The sequence below is a fragment of the Alosa alosa genome, chromosome 9 (assembly GCF_017589495.1).
Source record: "Alosa alosa isolate M-15738 ecotype Scorff River chromosome 9, AALO_Geno_1.1, whole genome shotgun sequence".
Taxonomy (NCBI): domain Eukaryota; kingdom Metazoa; phylum Chordata; class Actinopteri; order Clupeiformes; family Clupeidae; genus Alosa; species Alosa alosa.
The window spans coordinates 25,436,612-25,456,114 of record NC_063197.1 but is presented as its reverse complement, the minus strand read 5'-3'; the positions used below and the strand labels follow the sequence as shown (position 1 = coordinate 25,456,114).

Sequence of the window (19,503 nt, the reverse complement as noted above, 5' to 3'; positions counted from 1 at the left end):
TGAAACTGTCCACTTGTTTTTTTGGATTTCGGTTACGGTATTATGAATTTTCTATGGAAGCTGAGAGTTGGTATCCTGAGGAACTACTGCTTTTGTTCCTCTGATTTACCTGCATAGCAAGAGATCACCCACCACACCTACAATCTTCCCTTGTTGGGAAGGTTGCCTTTCCTACTAACTGATCTCTGTTCAGGCTTGCCCTCACAGAGCTATCCCTCTCTATCCGCCTGCATAGTTATGGAGTTGTGCATGTTTGGCATTTACCATTTTTTATCCATTGCTGTAGGGATTCTTCTTGGACCTAGAATGTTATCAAGACTTTGAGTAACAAGTCATATAAAAATATCAACAAAAATACATGTTACTACAAAAGGAAAAGGTAAACAATGGTAGTCTAATTCACTTTTAGTGTGTATACTTTTGGTTTTGCCATGACACCACAGCTGTGCTCACTATATGACAATATAAGGCATGATGTATGGCTAAAACTCCATTGGTACCAGTGACCTAGTCAGTGCTATGGACAAGTTAATTTAGACTTTTACGACAACCTTTAATTATATCTATGTATTCACTGAGGAGGAAGAGAGGAAGTGACAGAGATGCATTGATTCAGGGATCAGTATTGGACAGGTTACAGTTAGGGAAGTTTCCCCCGTTCATGATTACACCTACGGTGCAATGCTGCTACCTATAGGACAAAAATGAGGTGGCAGTGAGGCGTTCATCTACAAGCCATTCATCTGAACACTCTGGTAGAATGCAAGCAATAAGGTTTGTCAGTGAGCTGCCGATGGGCAAACTGCACTGACACTTTTCATGAAATAGAAAACATCTCAATAACAGTACATTGATTGGTGGCCTTCCAGTAAACAGCCCTAAAATGCACTTAACTGTCAGTATCCCCTTCAGTTAAAAATCCCAGATAATTTCAACTGAACCAGAGGTAGGCTGGTAGGCCCACAATTCCCATGTTTTCGAAAGGGGCACTATAGCATAGACAATGGAATTACAGAATGTAATTCCCAGCCACCTCATTATACAGTTGGTGCATTACTGTGTGGATTATAACACATAAATAAATTAACTAATAGATAAATAAATAAATAAATATTAAAACCAATAAAAAAATATAAATGATGAATGATAATCTTTATATCCTTTCAAATATACCTGATGATTTCAAATACAGGTGGGTCTCAAAAAATTAGTATATTGGAGAAAAGTTCACTTTTACGCCCTAATTTAGTTCAAAAAGTGGATATTTTATATATTCTAGATTAATTTGATATTGATTGATTAGATATGTGAAATATGTCAAGCCATTTTGTCATGAAAACCAAAAATGAGTATCTCAAAATATTAGAATAAGGAGGTTATAATACAGAAATGTCGACCTTTTGAAAATAAATGAACTAATCTTACTAATTTGACTAATCTAAAATAGTTCATTTATATTATAAATGCTTGTTCTTGCTGCTTTTGCACTAATTACTGCATGACTGTGGCAATTAGCCTGTGGCACTGCTAAGGTGTTGTGGAAGCCCAGGTTGCTTTGATTGCAACCTTAAGGTCATTTGTATTGTTGGGTCTGGTGTCTCTCATTTTTCTGTGGGCAGGTGCCGAGTCCTGCTGGAAAAGGAAATCAGGATCTCCATAAAGCTTGTCAGCAGATGGAAGCATGAAGTGCACTAAATTCTCCTAGTAGAAGGCTGCATTAACTCTGGACTTGATAAAACACAATGGACCAACACCATCAGCACCCAAATCATCACTGACTGTGGAAACATCAAACTGGACCTCAAGCAACTTGGATTCTGTGCATTTCCACTCTTCCTCCTGATTTGACCCTGATATCCAAATAAAATGCAAATTCTTCTTTTATGTGAAAAGAGGAGTTGGACAGAGCAACGGTCCATTTTCATTAAATGTGGCATTGTGATCTCTACAACTGCCTTGCCTACAAATACCTTCCTAGACATCAACCTAAAACGATATTAAAAGAATGCAGCTACACAAACTGTTCCGAGAAATTCCATTTACTATAATAAATACTCCAAGTGTTACCTGGTTCTACTCCAACCTTTACCTGGTTCTACCCCTCAAAAATCCACGGATACATTATTTCAACTATTCCAATTATTTCTACACATAATATAAACCTTTTCCACAAATTGCATGCACTTATAGGATAGGCTATAATTTTCACATTTGGGTCATTCCATATCTCAAATCAGACAGAATCCAGGAAAGTGGTTGTTGCACTGTGACAGTCTGCCCAAATATCGGCTTAATGCTTCCATAGGCCTGTAAAATATATTAAATTCCAACATTTTCATTTGTTTGCCTTTTTTTCATTTTTTTGCTATTTCACTCAAAACATAGCCTTCCCAAAGAAAAACATGTTCTCAGTAGACTGAACTTATATAAGTCAGTCACCTAATGTACTGCATCCCCACTGATTTTCCATAAAGCCATAGGTCTACATTTGGTAAAAAGTGCAAATCAGTGATGGGCCTACTGAGGCTTTAAACTTTTTGTTCCCACTTAATAGGCCTATCAATCACTCTATTTGTCGGCAATTGGCTACAACTATGTTGCCATACTGAAATCTTCACAATAAATTAACCTGGATATATTAAGGATGAAACAAGACGTGGTTACATGTTTTTCTGTTCTTTTCATAGCATTTAATTTGGGTCAGCCGTGGCCCACTGGTTAGCACTCTGGACTTAATTTAGACTTTTTTAAGTCCAGAGGGTTGCCGGTTTGAGCCCCGACCAGTAGGCCGCGGCTGAAGTGCTTGAGCAAGGCACCTAACCCCTCACTGCTCCCCGAGCAGGCAGCTCACTGCGTCGGGATTATTGTGTGCTTCACCTCACTGTGTGTTCACTGTGTGCTGTTTGTGTTTCACTAATTCACCGATTGGGTTAAATGCAGAGACCAAATTTCCCTCAAGTATATACTTAGCTTAAGACTCAATCGTAGGCCTAGGCTATAGGGCTATAGGGGTAGGAACACGGAAATATAGGGCAGTAATCTGTGCTTGAAACTGCTCCTCAGCCTCATGTTTGTGCACCTCATCAAACCTAGCCTACGGGGCGGTTCCGTTCCCTTCACAATTGCAACATTTAAACCTCGTACTATGACACTTGTCATATTGTGTTCCTCCCCTTCACACATGAATACACATCCACTTCTTAAGATGACAGGCTATTTAAAGAAGTCAGGTTTTTTGGCTTCACTCTGGCAGCGTCATCGGCTGACTAAAGACTCTACAAAGACCTAGAACGACACCAGAAAATTACAGGCCAATTTAAGATAGGCAGCCTTACACTGCTCAGAACAGACTAGATTTAACTAATTAAGCGACTCCATCACAAAAATAAAGATAATTTAATCGAAATACAACTCCCACAAGTCAGACTTGGTATTGAGGAGTTGTTTGCACATGCGCAGACCATGTATCCTCTTCCCTAGCACAATGGAAAAGAAGCTAAGATGGGGGAGTCTCCCTTTACATGAAAATTAATTATCTGGGCTCAAAGTTGGAAATGCCTTTGACATTTTATTTGTCGAAAGAAATTAATGATGGAATATTATCCTAGGAACTCATATCGTGAAATATTTATCGTGCGTTTGTAAAGGAGATTTGGAAAAGAGGTCTCGAGAGTGACAGAAGAGAGCTGTTTATTTTTTTGGGGGGTCTTCGACCGAGACTGCGAAAAAGAAGAGAAGAGGAAATTTGGACAAGGGAAGCGAGACAGCCTCTCTTTCTAGACGGTAAAGGGCTACGGTTGCCCGAACTCCGACCAACCGAGAGACATGGCTCATCTCGACATTCGGAACCAGGTAATCCGCTGTGCTTATCCTTCAACCTCCGTGTTCAATAACGCTAGTCTGAGAGAGAACTGAGGCTTAACATTACAGTTAGCTAACGGTGGCTAGCTATGGGGGCAGTCGCGGTCATGTAAACGTCAATTGTGAAAAAACTGTAGCGGCTATAACGTTATTACGAAAATTGCTATCTGAATAAATGGGCGCATTTTGCATACGGTGACGTTAGTGTTGGATGTGGACGCGAGCGTTTCCATCAGGAGCATGTCTTGTCATTTGTCTATGATGCAAACAACCTAAAGCCTAACGTCAGTTATCATATTGTTGTGTAAGTAGCTAACGATAGTGTGAATAGCGAACACTATTATTGTTCATTTTCATACTCGCCCTCAGTATGCATAGCTGATCAGTTCTTAACGTCATGACAAACTGGCTGAGTTGTCACCTAACAGTTCTGAGATAATGCTTCCTAGGACAGGATGGCGTTAGCCATACTACGTTCCGTTATAACTCCGATGTAGTCACAGAACAGGTTGTGCTTATGTGCTTCTCTGCCAATGGCACTATAATGAAATTCTGTTAAAGTCTCAAATCTACTAACAGTAAAACAAACAAGTATGTTATCTGTGTTAAGAAGGATCTACTGTCTTGCAATACCACATGGTTAATCTTGGGTGGGTTATGACAGTGATTCATTAATGTGTGAAACCATTTAAGTTTATACATTTGGCAGTAATAGCCTACCACACAATAAAACAAATAATCGTCATGCATTTGACAGTAATAGCCTACCATAGATATGACCTTCAAAATTATTGCTTTTAATTGTGTGGTGTCAGAGGGGCATAATTGCTGGTTGGCATAACCTACATTTCAATGTGTGGCACTGGGTAGAAATAATTAAGTCGGTTTTTTTTGTCATCTCATTTTGTTATTTGGGAGTTTATGGTCTAACAGTAGGCTACAGCTTGTAACCACAGTATACTGTAATTTAGTATAATTTGGAGTCATGCATTGACACTGTCATTTGTCTGTCATAATTGCATAAGGTATACTCCCTGTAATTGCACTGTAAGCTGTGATGCTGTATCTGTATCATGTTATCTTATCATCAGCAAGGTTGAATCAGGTAAGGCTTAGTGGAAAGAAATGACATCTTAAGTGGTTATTAGAAATTTTGCAACATTGTGCTGTTGTAACCACTTACTCTTAAGTGAAATGCTTCCCTGTTTATTTAACTAGGTACATGACCATGAGTCACGTAAGACATGTCATACCACCTCATACAGTGACCCGCAGCTTAACTCCCCATTCATGTGATTTGTATCTTGTCAGTACTCTTAGTGGTGCTTAGCCACTCACTGTAGGTGCTTGGCCACTCACTGTAGGTAAGGCAGCATACACTCACTGTAGGTGCTTGGCCACTCACTGTAGGTAAGGCAGCATACACTCACTGTAGGCTGCCTTACTGGACTTTTTGAGTTGAGCTGAAGTTGAGAATCTGGAGGGATTTCTTGTGTATGCCCACGTTCTGCTCTGATTGTTTCACCCTTGACACTCTTGGCACTTCTCATGGCTAGTAAGGCAGATGCAAAGCCATTTTAAGAGAACACCTGGAGCTCCCAACTGTAGCAGATCCTCTCTGGCAAGAAACAGTTATAGCTACCTTAAAATGGCAAAGTTTGCCTACCACACATCTGAAGAATTAACAGGGAAATAACAGGTGTCCCAATCCACCTGTTAGCCATCTCTCTCTCTCTCTCTCTCTCTCTCTCTCTCTCTCTCTCTCTCTCTCTCTCTCTCTCTCTCTCTCTCTCTCTCTCTCTTTCTCTCAACATTTTAACTTTGAACTGATATTTGATTAATTCAGTTAAATTAACCCTTTAACCCTAACCATTATTGTCAATATTAAATGTATCAGATAATTCAGGGCCCAGTGTAAGCCTGACTAGGCAAGTAATGAGACGGGTAAGGAAAACAAGAGAACAGGAAACTGCAGGTGGACGCTCTTCGGGATGAGATTAAATGAACATGAGATGAAATCGAAAATAAAAATAAGCAATTTCCCATAATATGAAGACCTCCACCTTTGGATTAGCATAAGTGAAGTGGAATCTTTCGTTACTGTTCCTCGTACATGTGTTGCCTAGTAACTGCTAGTTGCCATTCTGAAAGGTGGAAGATCACGTATGGTAGGACTGCCCACTCCTTGTATTGGAGTGCTTACTTCTCATGTTACCCAGCTTCCTTTGTGTCAAACCCTTTGGGGCATAGATCAAGTTAAGGCAGCAAATTTACTGAACTGACTGGATAAACACAATAGTGACAGTTTTGTAGACCTACGTGTTGGAGAATGTATTGTGCAACTATATTTGTGGCCCAATATGTTTTGGCATCATGTCTGTTTGGACATTCAGTTCTCAGTCACACCTTGATTAGAGGAAGCATTAAAGGTAGCAGAGACAACTGGGGGTACATCTCACTGTGCCACTTGAGACTGAGCAAGGACTGTACAGCTGTCAGTGAATTGCAGCAGTCTTTTCTGATGAATAATCATCATTGTCCATGTAAATGAAGTACTTTCAGTATTATATGAGATAAATTTGTGTATTTGTATTTTTTTCCGCCCCAGAACTCTCGTCTGGATCCAGAGGAGTACTTCACTAAACTGGAGCGGATTGGCAAGGGCTCCTTCGGCGAGGTCTACAAAGGCATCAACAACCGCACCAAGGAAGTGGTAGCGATCAAGATCATTGACCTGGAGGAGGCAGAGGACGAGATTGAAGACATCCAGCAGGAGATCACTGTCCTCAGCCAGTGTGACAGCCCCTTTGTGACCAAATACTTTGGCTCCTATCTAAAGGTAGTCATGGAAAAAATAGTGTGGTGTCTGTTCAGAGGCATTTCATTTCTAGTAACAAGCAATTCTCATCTACTCAAATTGGGATGGGAATCTGACAGGATTTAAAAAGAAAAAACATTGAGATTATGTGTTTTCCATTGCACAGGGTACAAAGTTATGGATTATCATGGAGTACCTAGGTGGAGGCTCTGCTTTGGATTTGGTAAGTTGGTCATGGATTTCAGGATGTACCTGAAATAGAGCTCACTGATTCTCTCAGTGGCAAAAGCTTATAGGGCCAGATGTGGGTAATAATGTGTATTACATGCACACCTGAATGATTGTTGATTTTGCTTGTTTTGTTTTGATGTGAAAGCTCTGAGCTTGTCCCTCTCTTTTCTGGTAACAGCTGAAGCCTGGACCTCTAGAGGAAGCCTACATTTCTACCATCATACGAGAGATCCTCAAAGGACTGGATTACTTACATTCAGAGAGGAAGATCCATCGTGACATTAAAGGTCTCGATCAATAAACCCCCAAGTCGCCCCAAAAACACATCAATATTTTATACTAATCTCTGCTCCCCCTCTCATATTAGCTTCCAAGCTACTGAGCAAGTCAATAGTATCCATTAAGATCAAATGGCCACAATTGAATTCTCTCTCAACAAGCCTCAGCAACATGCGACTATTCCATAAATTAAGAGCATTAACAGCAGCTGACACTGATGAATGAGAGTAGGGATGAAGATGTTTTTTTTTTTTTTTTCTTCTACGAGCTGCAGTGTCCTTGTTGGTGCTGATGCCAGCTTCTCTCTCTGCCCTCACCAGCTGCCAACGTGTTACTGTCGGAACATGGCGAGGTCAAGCTTGCTGATTTTGGGGTGGCGGGCCAGTTGACGGACACACAGATCAAAAGGAATACATTTGTGGGCACGCCTTTCTGGATGGCACCTGAGGTCATCAAACAGTCGGCTTATGACTTCAAGGTATCACTTGGTCCAGCTGTCATTCACTCTTGTGTGCCATTGACTAGGACTGCTTGATCATGCCAAAATCATAATCACAATTATTTTGGTCAGTGTTGAGATCATCATTATTTGTATCTTGATTATGTTGATTTCATAATGAACTGAAATTAGATTTTGATAATTGCCCAGCCCTACCACTGGCTCATAACTCATAGCCATAACAAAAGTTATCAGATGATTTCTGATAACTCCATGTTATGAAACGTGATTTTATTAGTCTGTTAATTGGAGTCTGATATGGAAACAGATGGATGGTTAAATATTAAGCTTCTTTTCTAGGCGGACATTTGGTCTCTTGGAATCACAGCCATCGAGCTAGCAAAAGGGGAGCCACCGAATTCAGACTTACACCCAATGAGGGTCCTCTTCCTTATCCCTAAAAATAATCCCCCCACCCTGGAAGGGACATACAGCAAGCCCTTCAAAGACTTTGTCGAAGCCTGTCTAAACAAGGACCCCAGATTTGTAAGTCTCAAGGCTAACGCCCACTGGCGGCGTCTGACGTGCGTCAAGTGATGCCAAAGTTTAGAACTCCATTACTTTTAACGGAGCAAAGCCCACTGGCAGTGTCTGATGTGCGTCAACAGCAACGTTTAGCAAATTGTTCTATCTCTTGAGCGTCAAATCCAATGTCGCCGCCAGTAGGTGTTGGCCTTTACACACTTTTATGAGTTTTACACAGCCCAGTGTAATTGACATTTCCACCTTATGTAAGAGACTCACCTGTGATTCATTTGTTCCTGTCCTGCAGAGGCCAACAGCCAAAGAGTTATTGAAGCACAAGTTCATCACACGCTACACCAAGAAGACTTCCTTCTTGGCTGAGCTCATTGATAGGTACCGCCGGTGGAAGTCGGAGGGACACGGAGATGAGTCCAGTTCAGATGACTCAGACATGTACGTCTCCACATTCGTTATGTTCTAGGAATATCGGAGACTATTTGTGTATTAAAATGAATTGTACATTTCAAATCCAAAGATTGCTCGATAGGCCATTATATGAGCCATTGAAAAAGGTTAATTTACCCAGAAGAACCTACACATGGACAGGTTACCAACGCTGGAGGGCCACATAACAGTGCTTTCAAAAAGAAAAATGTAAGGAAAGGCACTTTGAACTTTGAAACTGATCTTTTATTTATCTTTGACACAACAAGCTCTAATTACTGCTAATGTTCTAATCGAGATGGGGAGAGGATAACATCTGAAATGGGACAGAACTGAATATGAACTTTGTTGCCAGTATCACTGACCCATATGAGATATGTGGCAAGATAAGGACACTGCATACGTAGTTTCCTCTGTAAAGAGATGATGAAGTTAGGAATCCGGATCCCGATTTTACTGCAGCAATAAACCAGTAAATTCCTTTCACGAGTGATGTAAAGGCAGGGCGTAACACACATTGCCACATACTATAAGGTACGGCAAGTGAGAAGGTCCCTCATGGCCACGTCCAGAGTGCATTAGTGCCTTTACTGAGAGCTCACCTTGTCCCTGTCCCTGTGTGTGACTCAGGGACGGCGAGGGAGATGACGGTGAACAGTGTCCCATGTGGACATTCCCCACGGTACGGCCCAGCTCAATGAACAAGCTACAGAGAGGCCTCAATCACCCTGATGCAAAGGTAAACCCATCAGGCATACATGCCACACAGTGTCTGGTGGGTTGGGATAAGCCTGGTATAATAATACTTAAGTTAATGTCACACGTGCACCAGCAGACCACACTATAAGTGGCCCTGACTAGCTATTGTTGGGAGTATACCTGGCTCCTGATGGATTATGGCATCGTTAAAGAGCTGTCACAGCTAAAATATTGACATTGACTTTGTAAATAATGCATTTCAATAGATGTCGTCACAATGCAAATCCCTGCTAGAGGATACAATGCAACAATGTAAGGCATTGTGATGTAAGTGACTGAGGTGTTGTGTTATGTGTTTCTGTGCCATAGATGGGAGACGCAGTGAAGAGGCAGCCCAAGTCTCCCTCCCTGACCGCTCTGATCGTCCCCATATTCAGAGAGGTAAAAGCACCTGGCAGATCGTCTACCCACAGGCTTTGGCTCATTGTAATCCAGAGATGGCATTAGACATGAGATGGATTAAACATGAAATTTATTTGAAAACACAACAGAAAGGGAAAAATGACAACTATAGATGTGTGTGTAGACGGTAGGTTGGAAAGGACAACCCACAGCTTTGGTTGTCCGTCCTATAGCCTGTGTGTCATATACCTACTGTGCTTTCCTTTTAATGAGAGGATGTTCTAAAGTGAAGTTGGCATTTTTACCTGTTTTTAATCTATTAATAGTGTAAATAGTGTAATAGTCGAATGATTTGATGTTCCTATCATAGGGCAGTAGAGAACATCTTTGGCTGTAGTATTGAAGTTTTAGATGTTAGTTTTGCAGTCATTTTTTATTCTGGGTGTGGATGGGTTATGTTTCAGCTCAGATGTTATGGACGCAGTTGGGGATGTGTTGCTTGTGCAATCAACAGTCTGTTCAGGCATGTAGGGAAGCATTTTGCCCAGGGCCCCGAGTCCTCGTTGGCTCAGTCCAAATGTGTTTGTGCCGTTGACGGGCCTCAGAAGGCGCATTGAGTGAAAGGGTCTTGGCTGCGAGAGCGAGCGTTGACGGACGGGAGTGTGTGTTTGCGTACAGCTGAAGGAGAAGCGCCGGTTGGGCGGGGGCAGCGTGGGTGCCCTGGAGGAGCTGGAGAACGCCTTCAACCTGGCCGAGGAGTCGTGCCCGGGCATCTCGGACCGCATGCTCACCCACATGATGGACAGAATGCGCAGGTGAGGGAAGGTTAGATAAATGTAGTCAAACAATATTAATTTTCGTATTGTTTACATGGTTCAGATGTATAGGTATATAATATACTGCCATTATGCATTATTATTTCTGGTAGGGCTAAATAATTTGGGGGAAATATCTAATTGTGATTTTTCGGATGTATATTGAGATTGCAATTTGATTTGCCGTAAGTCAAGCTTCAGTTCAAGATTCACTGTATAATACGTTTAAAACATATAATGAAGCATTGTTAGGGTAACATCAAAATATGAACTGCTCTATCTACTAATCTAGATAGAGCAGTATCTAGTCTGAATGTCTGTCACACAAGGACAACATGAATTTTTAAACATATTGATGGTAAATTTTGGTGCCACAGATGAATGAAGACCCAGTCAAGCAATAGTAGAAAAAAACAGAGTTTTATTTACAGTGATGCTCATCAAGGGAGAGACCGCATGCCTTCACATAAAGATCCACCAGCTGCTCTAACTAAACACAGCATAAACTAAACTAAACCCAGTGAATAGCCATGGCTTAAGTATCCTTCCAGGTTGTCGAGAGATGCCGTTGGTCATCCCATCTTACATTGACCACATGGAATCAGACCCTGATTAGTGCCAATTTAGCAATCCAGAGCAGATAACTATTGACGCAGGGGATGGACTCATGCAGAACTGAGACATAGGGCAAAAATATAATATTCCCTCCTCATGTCTAAAGATATAGTCACACAAAGATATACTCAGGAACAGTACAGGAACACAATGAAATTAAAGCAGTCATGTCATACGTGGAAGAACACATAACATAAGTTGAATTATTCTTTCCAACCATAATCTGACTGTAAACATAAGTACATAATAAGAAACATAAGGACATTAACTATTTGAGACGATAAAAATCACAAGATGTTAATTTTGATTTGATTAATTGGGGTCTTTAAATTGTGATTTCGATTTGATTAATCTTTCGGCCCTACTTTCTGCGTAGATGAGGTGAGATCTGTTCTATGCTGCTCTATAGAAGAAAAAAGTATTCAAATGTGCATTTGAAGAGCTGTGTTTCTCATTTGATTTCTAATACTATTTGTTCTCTGGAGCAAAGATGACATGACGCAGCATAATAGAAGATTCTTTCATCCAAAGTGTTTTGCACAGCTGTGAAGGCATATGTTTGTAATCTTGGAAAGTGAACTCATGCGGTTTAGTCATCTTTCTGTGGTGATTTGCGAATATTTGTGATCTGTTGTGAAGTCTTGTCAAAGGACCCCAGTGTAGGTGGTAAAGGATGCTGAACTAGTTCAAAACAGCAACTAAAGGCACGGTCTGCAATTTTGTTGAAAGGTTGTTGATAATTGAGCTCAATAGCCAAACAAATGATACCCTCCTTTCCATGCTCCTGAAGCAAGGCATTGTTTTGCTACGATTGAGGCACTTTGGTGTGCTTACAGACCTGTCTCTGTAAGTGTGAAACAGTATTTTTAAAGCACACACAGACCCACCGAAGACAAAATGTGCATTAAATTGCGGACTGCAACCGTAGAATTTTTTTTTTTTTGTTCTGAACTTGGAGGATAATTTGGACATTGGGAAGAAACTCCTGAATATGGACACAAGTTTTTGTCGTCAATATAATGGCCTGCACGCTGCTGTAATGAAAGTTATGTACTTGTCCCGGTCTTCTTGAGGAACTCATGGAGAGAGAGGATGCGTTTTTCACCGGTGTCCTTCTGTCTCTTTTCCAGGTTTTCACTCAACGGGAATACTGCCCCCTCCTCACGATGAGGCTCTGCAGCTGCCATCCTTTCTGTTTTTTCCCTCCCTTCCCCTCATCTTCCTCTCCTGGGAGAAGGCCATATGGACAACGCCCTTTTCTCCCCCCTCCTCCTCCTCTCATCCTTCTATTATTCTCCTCTTTCTCTGTCCCACCCTGCCCATCCATCATCAAACCAACCAACCATTCAACCAACGCCACACATCAGATTTTAATTAGAGCTTACAATGACAGATTTTTTTTTTTTTTTTTTTATTATCATTTCCTTTATAGAATAATGAATGTTAAAAAGTAAAAATAAAAAGCTCTGTATTGCAAAAAGAGGGAAGAAAACAGCTGTCGCAAACAGTGATCCATGTATATATACCATGTCGTAAACATTAAACCGCACGGATGTGTTAAATCAAGAAACTTTATTTTTATTTGTTTGTTCCTTCCTGAGACATGTCAACCAGTGAGTTATTTATGATATAAGAACTTTTTCCTGTGGTGAACTTTGCAATGAAACAGGCACAAGGAAAGCAGTAACCAGTTTTGGACTTTATTTTGTTATCCTTTCAATGCAATAACACGGTCATGACTACATGCAAGGTGTTCAGGAGTAGCAGGACTCCGGCAACATGCTACATAATAAATAGAAAGTAACATAGTGTACAACAAGGATGAGGGGAGAGGCAGGGGTATGGGACTTTGACAGAGAGATGATCTGTCAAGCCAAGTCTAATTGGGGGGGGATGCCCATCACCAAACCATCTTCACCTTCACCTTTACTGTGGCTTTCGCCTGTAGGAAACCAACTGTGTAAGTTCTCCAAATAAACAAAATCAGATGATGGGCTTGGAGACGCCTCCGCCCCTGTTTTTCCACACAGGCCTTATTCATGTGGTGTGAGGCAGCAAGCAGAAAGGGTTAACGGGAAAAGGGGATCAAATGAAATGCAGGGGTTTTGCCCCTCCTCTGCCAGTGAGGGAGAGGCAAGAGATTCCAGTCCTCAATACAAAATGTACAAAACAAAGAGAGCCCGAGCCCCTCTCAGTGCACTTTAGGACTACAGGGGGCCCTGTGGTACCAGGATGTAAAGCATTCCCTCGTTTGCGCACGCACACACACACACACACACACACTCTCTCTCTCTCTCTCTAATGCCCGCTGTAGATGCAGGAAAGTCAGACCTACAGTGACCAGTACCATTATGCACAGGGTTAAATATATAGAAATGTCAGCCAATGAAGAAGGCTAAGCTTCACCTTCAAACACTGCCATACAGCTGAATATACAAAATATACTGAAACAGATTGACCGTCACCTACATAAAACCTTTTTTTTTTTTAACAGGACTAAAATGGATTCAGTCGGTTTCTTCCTTTACGGGAAAAAAGCTAAATAAAATTAAGACGTAAACCTGTTTGTATCCCAGCGTGGACAGGCTGACCACACCAAAAGTAACGTCTCAAAGTAACAGAAACTGTGGCTTCACTCTTGCCCAGGACATTTTGTCCTTTTACAACGTACCGAGTCCATATACCAAGGCAAGACATTACGAGACAGAAATGGAACTGAAATAACAAAGACTGGCTTCAAAACAGTTACTGAAATAGCTGAAATGCATCGGGGATGAAGAAAAACAACTGAATACTGTTATGACAGTGCCCCTGGAGGCACTAAGGAATATTGCTAGACAGCCTCCTAATGCTTAAACCATTCAACTTCGTACCCCAATAATACAATTATCCCATCATCGCTAGGATTACACAGCTCCAAACAAGAGTATTACAATGCCCCTGTGTTAAAATATGTCAGACATATGATACATGAATGTGTTAAATATCTAAATAATATATAAAAACACATTCCATCAATATCCCTTTAATTCCACATCAAGAGGTGGGCCCAAACAGTAACAGTTAAAAAGTTAAACATATCAAACCTTTCCCCTAAAATATTTTCTAATCCTGACTTTGGAAAGCAATGACAGAAATATTGCCCAAGTTGCACAGATCACCATATTTCACAGAAGGTGTGCAGAGGTGTCAGGTGTTCAGAGTGTTATGGAACACAGAGCACCATTGGTGACTTGCTACAATCCAAAAACCTCTATAGGCTTCTGGTCTGGAGCTGGCTCATAAACTTTCTGAGGTCTTACAAAGAGCACCGTAGACTTATTTTTCAAGCTCTAAGGAGATGAGAGACTGTACACTGTTAGGCATCTTTATCAACATGCCAAACTAGCCTGGAGTTCATTGTCCAAAGTCTTGCATCTAGTTCTGGACCAAGTCGTCTTTCTAGTACCTTCTATGCCCTGTTCCCTGACCGACAATCAGACACCCATTGTACTATCTGAGTGCATCAACCCAGCCACAGAACACCCTTTAAGGTGTCCCTTCCATCATTCACTTCACAGTCCCCTTCAAGTGTTCCTTAGTGCCAAGTCCTTCATCTCCCCAGGAAGTGCCTTTGTATTCGCACTATACCTGGCTCTGCTCGAGCAAGTTACTCACATCTAGATAGTAATAAAAGGTAAAAGGAGAAGTTAATACAGCCACCACTGCATAAAGCAACTGCTAATTCCCCCTCTAACACTGAGCATGACAATAAAAAAAGGCTCAACATCCCAGGACATTCTAATCCTTGTTCAAGAAACAACTTTCCTTAACAACCCTTTTTACAGCCACAGAGATACCCCAATTGGATCTCTGCTTGAGATTAGCGAACATTGACAAACAACCAAAACATGGATCAGTTGGCTGCCTATTTATTAATTAATCTCAGTTTAAAGTTATATCTTTGGATATGTTGAAACCTTCCTAATAGCTTTTAAAGGCCAACTGATAGATTTAGCCTCTTTAGCAGAAACACAGAGGCAGCATTTCTCATGGAAGTGGGTAACCAGGACAGTGACAACCATTCTGGTACAGTCCAGGAACCTGGCTGTGCGGTGGCTAACGGGCTATGATGGGGACAGAAAAAGGACAAGACTAGATCAAAGACAAGAGAAAGAGAGAAATACAAATGGAGAGTGTGAAGAGAGAACGTTCTGCCGGTTTCATGCAGTCCACTCTTCTCCCAATTCCTGTGCTCTGAAGCCTACCCCTCACATCAATCAACAGTAAATGAGCCAAAAAAAAAAAAAAAAAAAAAAGCCATAAGTAGGAGCAGGAATTTAACCAATAATCATAAACAACAACAACAAAAACAACAACAACAGGTTCTCCTGGGAGTCTGCGGGGCCCAGCCCCTAGCTCCAGAAGCTCAGCTCCAGTCTGCTCTGTTTAGTTTCCGTTCATCTCCGTCGGGCCCTTGGGGATCAGGAGGCTCATCCTGCCCGTGGAACTGGCCGCACTCTTGATCACCTCCATCCACCTTTACAAGACAGAATGGGGGGAAATAGGGGTCAGGCTTAGTCCACCTTCAACAAGAAAGACGAAACAGTGGGAGTGATGCAAGGGTGTATTGTCTGATGTGATGCAAGGGTATATTGGCCTGCACTGCCTGTATAAGTCCTCTTGGCTATAACTGTTAAGTCCGACAAAGACCAGCAGCTGTCAAGTCTAAAAGAATGAGATAGGATAATTAAGTTTCCTTCATAAACTACCGGTCAAAGGTTTGGGGTCACTTGGAAATTTCTATTTCACTCCATTATAGCTGATACCAGCTGAGATTGTATTGTTTTTTTTAATCAGGGCAGCAGTTTTCAGATTACATTATGTGCTTACATAATTGCAAAAGGGTTCTCGACTGTTGTAGAAAGAAATGGCTGATCTTTAATGCAATATCTACATTGCCCATTATCAGCAACCATTCATCCAATGTTGCAAAGGCACATTCTGTTTACTAATCTGATATCATTTCAAAAGGCTAACTGAGAAAAGATTGAAGAACCCTTTGCAACTGATGCAACTGATCTCAGCTGGCATTCTGTCTATAATGGAGTGGAATGGAAATGTCTAAGTGACCCCAAACTTTTGACCGGTGGTGTAACTATTGGTGCCATCTATTTTTCATAATTTTGTGATGGTGGCATTTGAAGAGCAGTCACACCGTCTCAAAGTGTTTTGCCTGTTCCCCTCTAGGTGTCCTCCTTCCCTGTTCCCAAACTGGGATGACACAGATGAGTGCCTGGGCTCACTGTGACCGCCATTGATCATAACTAGCTAGTGTGAATGGTCAGCTAGATGTGTGCAGAAGAGGTCCCTTTACCTTTCAAAAGTGTATTCGCTCTCTGCCCGGAAAAAGTAGACGTGGGACTTGAACTGCAGCTTGAAGACATACTCTTTGTGGATGCTGTCAGTCTCCCCAGGGGTGCTGACTGTGTAACCTAGCAACGGGAGACTGGCCAGTGGGAAGTCATCCTGGATTTTCAGAGAGAGAGAAATGACAGATAAAGAAAGAGTGGAGAGAACCTTACATAAATGACAGCATTATAGAAATGGACTGAATGATTCTAGTGTTTTTTTCTCTGAAAGTAGTGCAAACAATCATTGGCATGCTTTGACAAGGCTATTCCAGACAATGCATTGAGTCCACACCTAACAAAACAACCCTGTCAGTTTACTGTCTGTGACAAAATTAATTATATGTACTGGTACAAGTTCTATAACTCGAACTTGAAAATGAAATCTGAACATATTTTAATTCAGTGCTAGCTAAATAGAGACAATACCTGGTGTGTCTTATAAAAGAAGAGGCAGAAGTTGGTGAACACCACCCAAAGCTTCTGCCATCCATTGCTGTTCTTGAATTTCCTCAAGAGGTAGCCAGAGAGCTGGTTCTGAACATTTGAGAAGGAAGAAAAAGAGTAGGAAGAGGGATGTCAACATTTCTTGAAACAGTCTGGTATGTATTTTGAATAACATCTTTTTCTAGATTATTCATGAGCTGGAAAATGTAATCAGAGCTGGAATTTGTGTTACATGAGACAATTTACAGTAATTCAACTTTGTGGAATTGTGGATTCAAATACGTCTGGCCAGGACTTCAAGTGCAGGAACTTTTAGTCTGAGTAATCCAAATGAATTTTGGGCAATTTATGGACAAATTAGGCCTAAATTCATACCCTCCTGCACAATAAAAAATAAAATCGTATAAAGGGAGATGCCAGTTCCATTATGTATCAGTTAAATTGGGTGTCATTTCTGAATAAATGTTCCACATATTCGGTCATCAAATAAATTCTTGGTGTATGTAAGTAATCTCCAGAGTGTTGTATCACCAGGGAAAGTTCAGTACTAGTAATGACTGGCGTCAGTGGTGTAAGACTGGGGTCATACTAGCTCATCTAGGCCATGACTTCTCAGTCTTGGTCCAGAGGTTCCCTGGCAGTTCAATGGTTTGGGCATCTCTCCCATCTGTTCCACCTCTACTGTTTGAGCTCACCAGATATAACAGTTCTCTTCATTATCGTAAGGAAATGTTATGCGTCAAAAATTACATGTCTCAATGCATGTCAATTAGCTAAACAAAACCACACCAAATCAAGTAGTCAAACATGATCTGATGAACTCAAGCAGGTGTCAGCATGCCCTTAAACCATGGAATGCCTGAAGGTCTCCAGGAGCAAGAGAGAGAAACTCTGATCTAGGCAGCAGAGTTTGGCGGTGGGTTGAATCGGATCCCAGCGGTACCTGGGTCATGCGCAGGTAATCGTTGAGCGAGAGGTTCTGGTTGCGGTACCAGCACACGTGAGTGATGGTGTTGGGTCTCTGGCCCTGCCCCAAGAGGTAGCGAGGGGGGAGCTCCGGAGAGACAGCCGGAGAGCTGAAGACTGAAGACGGGGCGGAGAAGGACAGGAAGGAGAGGGGACACAAGCGAGACGAGCAAAGAGATAGATGGTGAAGTGAGTGTGTGTGTGTGTGGGAAAGAGAGAGTCAGAGGACACCAAGGCAGCAGCAGGCAGGTGCGGACATGGAGGCAAACAGCACAGTGAAGCCGAGAGAGAGAGAGAGAGAGAGAGAGAGAGAGAGAGAGAGAGAGAGAGAGAGAGAGAGAGAGAGAGAGAGAGAGAGAGAGCGCATGAAAGAGAAGGACATGGGGTGGCAAGGGTGGATTGAGCCAGGACAAGACAGAGAAGGAGAGAAAAGAAAAGAGAAAAGATGTGTTAGCACATTAACATGCAGATTGAAATGAAGTGAAGAGAAGAAAAGGCAGTTATCCCCCCAGTGAAGGTAGATGAAGAGAGAAGCTCCCCGATCTCCAGAACAAACACACCCAACCTTCTCTCTTCATCTCCTTCCACAGAACTAGACTACACACTGACACAGAGGTGCCTGATCTACCCACACCAAACCAGAGGACTCAAAGTGTAGGAGGTGAAGTGATGCTGAAAAACGAAAGACAGTTAGTTAGTGTGAACTGCAGTGGAGATTGGGGCGGAGGTGAGCCGTAGGAACAGAGAGGAGGACCAGGAGGAGCTGGAGGGAAGAGAAGATGGTGACGGCCACACCAAGGACGTCTGATCGCCGGCATGCACCATGACGCACCCACACACATACACAAATGCACACCGCACACTGCTGGGTGACCCGTTCAACTCTTATGAGGGCAGAAACGCACCAGCCTGTGGAAGTGAGGGGTAATGTGGACCACCGACCAGCTCTGATTCTGACTTTGGTCCTATTTTGACGGAAGGCAGTGGAAGGAATTTTAGATTTATTGTGCATATTTGTATGTCTGCATAGTGTAGTATGATACTGACTTTTCTTGCGTCAGTGTATGTGTGCAATGGAGTAGTGATGTGGTGGTCTGTTTGTGATACTGGTCAGAAGAAGGCGGGGGAGGGCAGGGAGGGGTACCTCCACGGCCAAGCTGTGGTCAGACATGGACACGCTGGTGTTGCGGTGCCAGCACACGTGCATGGTGGTGTTGGCACGGTGGTGGGTCTGCTTATCCAGAGAGCTATGGGAGGAGTTCATGTCATCCTCCGACTCCTGCTCCAGAGACACCTCATCGGATGACCCTGTCGGGGAGGGAGGGCGGAAGAGGGGGGAGGGGTGGGTAAGGTCAGGAGAGGACATCAGGAGACAGGACGCTGCGGAGAGAGACAGCTGCTTCCCGGGGAAAAACCAGAGGGAGTCCATACAGCGCTCCCCAGTTCCGGACTTCCGGGGCTGAGCTGAAGAATGAGCTTTGTGGTACACTTGTGTTATTTATTCCAGATCTCTAACACCACCCATCCATACATGAAGCAAAGGGTTAGGAGTTTTGTTTCAAAAAACAAAAT

The 19,503-nt window shown here is 42.3% G+C and overlaps 2 protein-coding genes across 7 annotated transcripts in view; one reads left to right on the top strand and one right to left on the bottom strand.

The window, feature by feature from the left end:
* The first annotated feature begins 3,260 nt into the window (after positions 1 to 3,260).
* Positions 3,261 to 12,694, top strand: stk25a (serine/threonine kinase 25a). Its single transcript, XM_048252777.1, has 11 exons — positions 3,261 to 3,852; positions 6,470 to 6,700; positions 6,846 to 6,902; positions 7,089 to 7,197; positions 7,510 to 7,667; positions 7,989 to 8,174; positions 8,461 to 8,606; positions 9,228 to 9,336; positions 9,666 to 9,737; positions 10,377 to 10,513; positions 12,259 to 12,694. Exons 1-11 carry the CDS (start codon positions 3,826 to 3,828, stop codon positions 12,296 to 12,298), a joined length of 1,272 nt encoding a protein of 423 aa, XP_048108734.1. The 5' UTR covers positions 3,261 to 3,825; the 3' UTR covers positions 12,299 to 12,694.
* Positions 12,695 to 12,812: 118 nt separating this feature from the next.
* farp2 (FERM, RhoGEF and pleckstrin domain protein 2) overlaps positions 12,813 to 19,503 on the bottom strand; it is a 47,192-nt gene continuing 40,501 nt past the window's right edge. For 3 of the 6 annotated variants that reach the window (XM_048252770.1, XM_048252771.1, XM_048252774.1), the window contains 4 exons: positions 19,076 to 19,239; positions 16,948 to 17,055; positions 16,485 to 16,636; positions 12,813 to 15,647 (listed from right to left, as the gene is read on the bottom strand). In XM_048252770.1, the coding sequence (XP_048108727.1) occupies positions 15,557 to 15,647; positions 16,485 to 16,636; positions 16,948 to 17,055; positions 19,076 to 19,239 (515 nt within the window). In that variant the 3' untranslated portion in view covers positions 12,813 to 15,556. Of the gene's footprint in view, positions 15,648 to 16,484; positions 16,637 to 16,947; positions 17,056 to 17,908; positions 18,897 to 19,038; positions 19,240 to 19,503 lie in introns of those variants that run through there. The other 3 variants (XM_048252776.1, XM_048252773.1, XM_048252775.1) reach the window with 3 other exon arrangements.